The 9,999-nt window shown below is 46.5% G+C and overlaps 1 protein-coding gene across 3 annotated transcripts; it reads right to left on the minus strand.

The window, feature by feature from the left end:
• Window positions 1-1,281: 1,281 nt before the first annotated feature.
• KLHL26 (kelch like family member 26) lies at window positions 1,282-6,227 on the minus strand. 3 transcript variants are annotated; one of them, XM_009477803.2, is made up of 2 exons: window positions 6,046-6,227; window positions 1,282-2,863 (listed from the first exon to the last, which is right to left on the minus strand). In XM_009477803.2, the coding sequence occupies exons 1-2, from the start codon at window positions 6,225-6,227 to the stop codon at window positions 1,282-1,284; spliced, it is 1,764 nt and encodes a 587-aa protein (XP_009476078.1). The 3 variants fall into 3 exon arrangements, with proteins under 3 accessions (XP_009476078.1, XP_075579929.1, XP_075579930.1); XM_075723814.1 differs by having other exon boundaries at window positions 1,282-2,882; window positions 5,984-6,218; XM_075723815.1 differs by lacking the exon at window positions 6,046-6,227 and adding an exon at window positions 3,051-3,122.
• Between the last annotated feature and the right edge of the window lie 3,772 nt (window positions 6,228-9,999).

A 9,999-nucleotide genomic window follows, 5' to 3' on the forward strand; every position in this document is an offset into this window, starting at 1 on the left:
GCCCTTGAAACAGAATACCTGATAAAAGGAGAAACTTTCGATTCATTAATCAGTCAAACTAATTAGAAAAAATGGCTTGGAGGAAAGGAAAGTTCAGGAAGTAACAGTATTCTGTGCAGTAAATGCAGATTTTACAAAAATGACAGAGTCATCTTAAAATTAATCTCTTGATTTAAAATACCCACTGGCAACAACAACAACAACAACAAAAAAAAAACATTCCACTTAGACTTCCATCATACTACGATGCCAAGTATCTTATTTACAAGTCAAGGGAGAAAACCTTCAAGCTTATGAACAAGTAGCACCCACCTCCTTTACTGCACGGAAAGAGTCTGGATGAACGTGTCTTGGTGGAGCGATCGGAACGGCAAAGGCAGCGGGGTCCTAAACCAGAAACTCCGGGTGCTCTCTGCTCTAGTGGGTCAGCCCAGACGAACAGCTGCAGAGCTCTTATTGCCAGTAAAGCCAAACAAATTTTTGGCAGTTATAAAAAAAATCGTGCCCGTTTATATGTCATCAAGCTATCAACATGGCTTTAGTGTTGCAAACTCTGGGTGCCCCACTTAAGGGAGAATTTCTGGACTAGAGTATCATGCTGCTATCTGGAGGGGTGAGGGAGGGATCTGGAATTGCAGTGTAACCCAAGCAATGAAGAACCAACGGAGACCAGAGGTGTGCAGGGCCAAGTATCCCCCTCTTAGGAGGGGAAAAAAAAAAAAACCAGTCACCTTTGAAAAGCAAGAATATGCTTTCATAATCCAAGCACCTGAGCTCTTCTAGCTCCCACTGTCCCTTTATTGCTTCTGGAGGTCAGTATGTTATACAGGTTTTGGTTTTTTTTGTTTGCTAAAAAACAACAAAGCGACATACAATGGTTTTCGGAGCTATTCATAAAAATGGCACCTGAACTCTTTTAAACATACCACAGTACTTAGTTACTCCTGAGCTGTCAATGTTTGCAATGTGTAACATTGTTAAAAATATGAAAAGTTGGCAAAATGCACCCCCCCATCAAAAAAAAGAAAAAAAGAGAAAAGCTTTTTCCAGCTGTAACATCTGTTAAGTCTAACTAGCTGACAAGTGCTTCTGCTGAAACATGCTTGCCAGAACACTACATAAGAGGAGGAGGGACTTTATGGAGGAGGGAACGCAAGCTATTTTTCTCCTTCCCTCACCCACAAAATGCACAATACCGTTTGCAAACAACAAAGGAACAACACAGCATCCCGATAACATGCAACACGAGGCGATCCCACAGGCCGACGCAGTCGCACGCAGTTATCTCTGGGTCGTTACCTGCGGTAGTATAACGGGAGCGCACGCTATCCCAGCAAAAGATTCTGGAAAATGTAGGTCCCTTTCCCATTCATCAGTTTCCGTGTTATACACCTGCACAATGCTTGTAACATTGTTCAGGTGCCAATTGTACCCTCCTACGATATAAATCTTTTTTTCTAGTAAACAACAGCCAGCTTCCGACTGACCTGCACGCATAGGGCTCACCGTTGTCCATTGGTCTGTTTCAGGCACGTAATACTCCACAGCCAAAACATCGAAACAACGGTCAACATGGTCCATGCGGCCTCCCAGAGCGTAAATCCTGTTATTGGCACTGACCATGGCATGCAGAACTCTGGGTTCGTTCATTGGGGTTTTAAACTCCCACTGGTCCACGGCGGGGTCGTAACAGTGCAGGGCTTTTTTGTCTTCCACTGAAATGCCATACCCACCTGATATGTACAGTTTGTCTCCTACCGTGGCTCCAGCATGCCCCCACGTCCTGCGTTTCAGGGAGCACACGTACGACCACTCGTTATTTTTGGGGCAGTACTTCTCTACGGAGGCCAAGCTCCCTGAGCGGTTCCTCCCACCGGTGGCATACACCATACCGTGGAGGACGTTGAGCTGGAACTGGATCCTGCTCTCCTGCATGGCCTGGATGCGCAGCCACTGGTTCAGGTGCGGATCGTAACGGTAGCAGATATCCACCGCTCCCTCGCCACTCCGGTACTGCAGGTGCTGCCCTCCTACGATGTAGACAAAGTTGTCGAGCACGGCCACGCAAGAATGGCTGCTGCCCACCTCCATTTCCGTCAGCTCCTTAAACTGGCGCACGCTGGCGTCCGGCAGGTAGTAGACTTTGCAGCTCACAGTGCGGTCGTTATCTGTGTAGGGAGTGCCACCGAAGGTGATGAGGGACAGGACATCCGAGCGGATGGTGGTCCGAGGGGACTGCATCTCGTGCTGACGGAAGGGCAGGATCTGGTAATTGAACGCTTCCAGCAAATACTGCCGGCACAAGACATCTTCCACCATGATGTCCAAGGTCTGGACGCTGTCCACCAGCTCCGAGGACTTCATCAGCGGGAAGCGGATGTGGCAGAGGACCTGGCTGGCATTGGCACGGCGGGTTGGGTCATACTGCAGCCAGCGGACGGCAGCACGGAAGAGGTCTATTTCGCTGCAGCTTTTCAGCTTATTGCTCTGCAAGAAGAAAACAAGGCGCTCCAGCGGCAGGTGGAGGAAATCCTCTTCCTCAGAGATCTGGAGGAAATGCCTGAAAGTGAATGCATCTACCGATTCCTTCAAGGATGCGAGGCTAAAGGTGGTGGCCATCTGCCCGATATTGAGACACGTTTCTACGCTCATGGCAGACTTCAGAAATTCTTCGCAGAGCTCCACGACAGGCACCATCTGGAGGAAGACAGCAGCTCCCAGCACATCCTGAATGCAGTCAAGATCAAGAGTCACTTCAGCACTGTACGCAAAGTCTATTATGTGTTTCAGTCCTTTTGCAGATACACCTTTCAGTTCGATCACATCTTGGCTGGCTTCTCTCATCCCGCCTGTGAACATGGCCCTGGAGGTCAAGAACACAAACAAAAATTTTCCCCCCTTTAAATACCTGTGAAATGATGTATCACTTCAGAATTTTATTTTATTTTTTTTAAACACACTGATTCCCTTAGGGAGGATGGGGAAGGGGGAGAATAAATCAAGGCTAAATCTCTAAAAGCCAGGCGAAATCAGAGTATGCCATTACTTACATAAAGCTTGCATAAACAGTGCGTTAAGAAGTAATATTCAGCTATCAGGAAGTTAAGTTTTTCAATCCTACTGGCAGCATAAGTAAGAGTGGACCAGAGGACAAAGCTTCAAGAAGCAGGTAGAGCTACCAGAGCAGGGCGTGTAGTACGCCGGGCACCAATGAATCCACAACATTCAACAACCGAAGGCTACAACGGGATCTGCACCGGCAGAGATTGGTAACCATGCCCTGCAGAGTTTAACTATGCAGAATCTGTGAGCGCAAGGAGTACACTTCGGAAGACACCTGTGTTTAGGAGGTCAGCAATCCTGAGCTTGCCTGCAGCACTGCCTTTAGGCAAAGATTTCAGTTAGCCCATTATATCGTCAGCTAGCTACGAAATGGCTTAAATATTGCAGATGCAACACATCTTATGAACAGCTTTGGTAATCACAACAGAACCTCCCCTCCAAGGTTCATTCCCAACGCCTTAAGAAAATAGGAGTTGCAGCCACTTCAGAAAACGTCTGTCATGTTGCAGTACGACGGCAGGGGGCTAACAGGCAATTAAAAAAAAAAAAAAAGAAAAAAAAAAAAGGATTTTGTTACAGCACAGCTGCAAGCACATCAGTTGACCAGGCCACGCAGAGATTAGGCCCTAGATCACCTCCTTGGGAGGCTCCTAAATTCCACAGGAAGCACATACCACACCAAGGACTGCGCGCAGACATCTCGTAAACTGCTCTTCTAGAGCGGTGCTGCATTTCCCAGCTACGGGGCCTGTGGGTGTGACGGGGACATAACTGCACATTTGGTTTTTTATACGTTTACATTAAATTTCAGCAGGTTTTGTTATATATGGGTAGCTCGGGGGCAAAGGTTTGCGCTCTGTGTAGCATTCAACAAGCAGTAGCAGAGCAATTCTGGGGAAGCCGAAGTCAAAACAGGCTGCTGGAAGAACCGTGACATGGGGTTTCACCATTCACTGCCGCTGTACACACATCACAGCCAGGCTACAGATGTCACACAAAAGACCTTTGAAACTGCTGCCAGCTGCCTGCACATCTTGGGCTGTTTTTTCCACCATCGATAACCTAACTCTTTTCCATCGGAAAGGTAAATTCATTGTGAAGGCACGGTGTCATTAGAGCTGCCTTAGGAAGCTGCAGTGACTTTACGGTGCAAGTTAGAAAAAAATGCTGAACAGACCCTCCTCTTCTACATCAGCACAGGAATACAGGAATATCTTGGGAATGCTGTCAAAAGACAGGAGTTTCAAGTTTCCTGTCCAAACCAGGCTAGCAAACCTGCTGCCGTCCAGCATAAACCCAAGAAATCCTAAATGACCTAAATAAGGAAATATCTGCATATGAAATCAGCTTTCTGTAACCGAGTGATCAGGAATACTGTTCGCAATTATTTGTCCATAAAGCAGATGAGAACATTGTGCTAAAATCCCCTTGCATATCCCATGTCACAGAACAGCATGCTGCCCTGATCCCTTGCCCCAGAGGATATGCAGACATATGCGTACTCGTGCATTAGCTACACAGAGCTGAACGTGCATAAGGACAGAAAAGCGTTATTGTTGCCATGATGAAGACAAATCATCAAATAGAATGCAATTCCTTTAGAAAGTGTTATGGTTCTAAAGTGCTGATTACATAAATGCCTCAATTTCACTCTTTTCCCTCCCCGCTTCTGCATAAAACCAGAGTATTTTCAAAAGCTAGATTATTCTGCCATTGTTCCCCAAGACAACCCTCCTTAGCACCACAGAAGTTATAACAAGAAACCTACTCAGCAGTTATATTTCGACAGTGAAAACACACTAGCAGTGGCACTGCACACAGCATTTATGAATACAAATAGTGCTTTTAGCATTTGGTGGGAGATCAGCTCCACCATTAATTGCATGCCTGTTAGGGAGAGCGATAAGCTTGGAAGGTTTATGTTACCAAAGGGAGAGAGAAGGGAAGAGCCTAGAAAATATGTGTGTACATAAGAGAGACATCAGCAGAGCAGCTGAAGAAATGGGCGAAGGGATACAAGAGAGATGCCAAAGGACACTCAAGTCCCTTGCTCTTGGTTACCTGCTCAGCAAACCAGTCTGCTCAGACCAGGAAGGAACCTACGCGTCAAGGGACTGCAAACCCTGCTGAACACCTCCTCCACCCTCACTTGCTACGACCTGCGGTCTAGGACAACACCCAGGTCAAGTTCTCTGTTCTTTTGAACCTTCCCTATTCCCGTTGCCTCCAGCATGCCCCTCACTTGACGCTGCTACTGGTGCTGCCAGAAAAGATCCCTACCTCAAAAGAGAAGTCATTCCAAGTCAGAGAACCACTACAAAAGAGTTTGACAGAGGCAAGATGGATGAATACAGTTTTTCGTGTAAGACTGAATCTCCTGCTCTGCAGTTGGCTCACTCTGCATTAATTTGGCTGAGAAAACTCATCTCCACGCTTCAGTTTTCTACCCACACAAGACAGGACAATTCTCCCCTATCTCCCCGGGTATCTGGGGAATGCACACACAAAACGCTTCATACTCTTTAGCCTGCAACAGTAAGCACTACAGACAGATCAGTGGTATTTAAAGATAACACGAGCGTATTTACAATGGGCACAATCGTTCAATGGGATGACTCATTTCAGAGCCCTCGCTGCCACTTGGAAATCAGCTCAAGTAGCTCCAGGGCAAAAGCCTGTTTCCTTCAGCAGGCAGAGCACCTACCGATGCTGCCGAGGTGGGTTCAAGACCTGGGCTTGAACTCGCGTCTTGGCCCAGCGGCTGTAGTCGAACAAACCTCATCTGCATGCAGAGGGACTGACTCCGAGCCTCTACATGCCTGCAGGTAATCCCACCGCCATCCGTGGGGCAAACCACACCTCCAAAGGGTTGTGGGTGGGCGTCATTTTGGGGCGTGGTGGGGAGGTTGGGGTGGGGAAGGATGGGGAAACAGAAAACCAATGGGAAAGGTAAAAATGCCTGCTTCCCTATCGGATTCTCACCTGAAATAGTCACTGCAGGCAGCCAAGACAACTTTATGAACCTGAAACACTTCATTATTTATAGTGAGGATGACATCAAGCAGCTGAGCCTGAGCTCGGAGCGAGGCCAGTCCCTGCAGCAGAGTGGTGCTGTGGCCAGGAGCAGAGAACGTGCATTTCAGGGTGCTGTTCTTGTCAGCCATGCTAAAAACAGAACAAGAGAGACAGGCTGGTTTTAAATTAAAACAATATGTGGTATACCTACAAAGCATGCTGGGGAAGATACTGTAACATGAAGCAGTTTGAACGCAAATTCCCAGCTCAATAGCCACACAGAACATCATGACATCAGTACCTCGGTTGTATTCCCTTCTCCCAATACAAAAGAGACTTCCAAATTTTTAAATTATACTTTCGCATTACCAACAACCCGTCACGCTGCAGCACACGTGGACTTCAGACGCCATCCAAACATCAGCTAGTGGGGCCAAAATCTCCAACGAACGTTGGTGTCCCCACACTACAACTACCCCAGAGTCCACCCTGACCTTGACTTCAACCACAAGGCTGAATCACAGTTGCTTATTCTTCTCACCACCTATCCTGACTGCAGCTGTTAGATGCTCTGTACCGTCCAAGGACGGCCCTGCTAGCCCTATTTGATCCTTTCCTTATGCCTGACCCTCATGAGAAGAGCAAAAGCAAAATATTACATAGCACTGGCTGCTCTAAATAACGTCAACTGTTTGAACCGCACTGTAAACAGTCCCCTCCCAGCGTAAATATTTCCTTGGTTTTCCCAATGCCTCTCGCACATGTTCCCCAGCGCGGAGAGCATCGTTCTTAGATTCACTTGGCCTCAGATGCACTTGTCAGTGAGAACGCTGTGTTTGGAGGTGAACATCAGCAGTATCTCTGCACAAGTGGAAACGACTATTAGATGCTCTGTGCTCCTCTGGAAATAACTACAGTTATGCTGCAGATTTCCTGAGCAAGGCGATAGCGGCCACCATGCCCTGCCCACCAAATGGGTTCCACTCACGCCAACAGAAGCATGGAATCCTAAATTCATTTGCAAATTTAATCCGACTCTGAACTACTTTCTAGGATCAAGATCCGAGTCCTCCTGGGAAGAAAACATGCACAAGGACCAAGTATTCAGGATAGGTTTTATATTTTCAGAAGCATCCTGCTATTTGGTCTCTGCATTTTAAGAAATATTTAATGAAAGCGTGACATAAAAAAAATCCCAAGCAGATCATACCGAACCAGCTGCATCACTTGCTCCCCAAGTCCACGCTGGGAGAGTGCACTGAGTACTGCACTTAAAGGGTATTATTATTATTTAGGTAGAATATACCAACAAAGCCAAAAAAAATAGTAGAGACTAGGTCCCAGTGTATGATCCTATCGTTTGCTAACAACTGTACCTAAGAGTTCGCTACCTAAACAACAACAAAAGCCACACACAATGGACAAAACAAGTAGGCAAGGTCAGAGAAGAGTCAGGGAGATGGGACAACCAAAAAGGGGATGTAAACAATCCTCAAACAATAAGGAACAATGGACAGGACTTGCTACTTGCCTAACTTATCGGACTGCAATTTCCTGCAAGCTTTACAGAATAGGCGAGTTGGGGGAAATCTGTGATGGTCATCAGAGCACTGAGAGGGCAGCCGCTTTGTGCGAGTAGTTCTACAGCTCTTTGGGATGCTGCAGGATGCAGATATCAAATCTTTGCTCTCTGTTTCAGAATTCCTCAGGCTTGGGAACGCACCTCAAAATTCATACGAGCTCCTACTGGGATGACTGATACCGGTCAGCTGTGCTTCTTGTAGCACAGATCTGAAATTCCTACCTCAAAGTCAAAGCATACTAAAAAGTCTTAGTTCAGAGACTGGAGTCCAGCTACAACATCCTCCCTATAATAAAAAGGATTAGCAAAAAGTCAGTTGCTGACAAGACCTTTATCCATTACTCTGCGAGCCAAGAAACATCTATCCACTCCAGCTCTTCCCATGGCGAAAGAGGAAAGAGATTGGAGGGAGCGAGTGCATGAATATTCATCACGTCAAACTCATTTTACTCTCCTCTCTGGAACAATGGCTTTGATTCGCTGGAGTCTAAAGGAGGAAACATCGAGCATAAGCAAGGAAACGATCCTGCCTCTGAGCACAGGATCGTTCACCAAGCAAACTCATTTTTCTTCTCGCTGGACAGGTAAAATACGCACAGACAGCTTTGGCGGCTCATCTGGGAGATGGCAACTCCTGAGTTTACCGTAACTTCGTTAGACTTGATCTCCTGCAGGATTCTTCTCGTGGGAATTTTCTTCAGCCTTTTTTTCAGACCAATTTTAAGTATTCCTTTTCCCAGCCTAAGGGCTTACCCATACAGGATTGCTTTCACTATATCCACAACCTTCCCAGTGCGGGTGCCTCTTCAAACAACAAGCTTTACCTGAACAAACATTCCTCTTCTTGTCCTTTTTCTCAATTAACTTTTACAGGCACTATTAATAACCAGAATGTAAGTTTAGAGTAGATGGAGGACTAAATCTGGGCGGGTAAATATTTCTGTGCCGGAATAAACGTGTTTGCATGTGCGATTCATTTCAATAGATAATTGTGAACAGCTACCCCTGAAAAACTCCCTGTCCTAGTTCCTTTGTCTATTTACAGGTATAGAATAAAAGGATCCAATGATTACACAATCCTGCAGGGAAAAAAAAAAAAGGACAAAACAAAACCAAACAGTAAAAGAAGCAACATTGATAATATCCAGCTTTCTTCAGTCTGGGGAAAAAAACCCACACCTTTAGAAGAAATACATAAGCGGGAAGCAAAATAAAATCCACACAAAGCATGAGAAATCAAGTAAAAGACTCTACAAAAAACAAAGTGGGAGGAGGAGAGGTGAGAAAACAGCAATAAACGCTGTTTGCACCAGGGTTAGTAAAAAGGGATTTGCGAGAAAGGCAGGTTTGGCTCAAACCAGGCTGCCGTACACGGGGCACGCCGTAGCACCGCACGCGTTGTGCCGCACGGCCTTGCTTTCCACTCCTTGCGCTGCATCAGGAACAGAGGAAGAAGAGAGGCAGCAGTTGGATGTCAGACACTCGGGGGAAAAAAAAGGCACAAAAGGAAGCCTTGAACATCTGAAAGCGCCTTTGTGAGGCCGTCCCTATCTTATTTGAGATCTGAGTATGCCGTGTACTTGTTGCTTAACAATTTGTTACAGAAGAAACAGCCTTGCAGACAAACTTCGGAAGAGTTGCATCCACTCCTCAGCAGTTCAGAACATGCCTTCAAGATAAAAGCCTTTCATCACACAATAGTGAGAAAGTGTTTATTCTGCTCCTTCCCCCTTCCCTTTCTGATGCTGGCAGGGCTGGAATTTTCCCCGGTTCTTCGTCTTTGTCCTCAAAGGACAGCATTGACTGAAGTTCTTCCCCTGCCGCAGAGCTTCGCGGAGGTTCTGCGTCCGGAGCGTCCTTTGGCAGGGGCTGAGCGCGCTAGCTCAGAGTGGGTTCAAGAGTGCCTGGCTGCACCCAGTCCAATTTATCCTTTGAAAAAAAGTAAAACATGGAAATCACATTCACAGCAAGCAGCACTTCCACTGCACGTCCCACGGGCTTCACAGCGATCTGCAAGGGGATCTGAAAACGTTTACATGATCAGGGCCTCTAACATGAACATATTGGTATAAAGGTGACTTTACCGGAACAGAAATCCCACTTTCCATATGGAAATAGCTGTAGCAGTGAAAGGCATCTTTATATTCATGTAACTGCATCCATCGCACCAATGGTGGGCGCAGCTGGAATTCAGCAGAGACGGTCATTCAGAAGGGCGATCCACCGTGGGCAGCACCCTCAAAGACTCCGATAACATCACTGGTACCCAATTTTCAAAAAGCGACTGCCAGGGAACAAGTAATGGGATTGAGGATTTGTCTCCAAGCTGCTGCTCTGAA

Source organism: Pelecanus crispus, chromosome 20, assembly GCF_030463565.1.
Source record: "Pelecanus crispus isolate bPelCri1 chromosome 20, bPelCri1.pri, whole genome shotgun sequence".
Classification (NCBI taxonomy): Eukaryota; Metazoa; Chordata; class Aves; order Pelecaniformes; family Pelecanidae; genus Pelecanus; species Pelecanus crispus.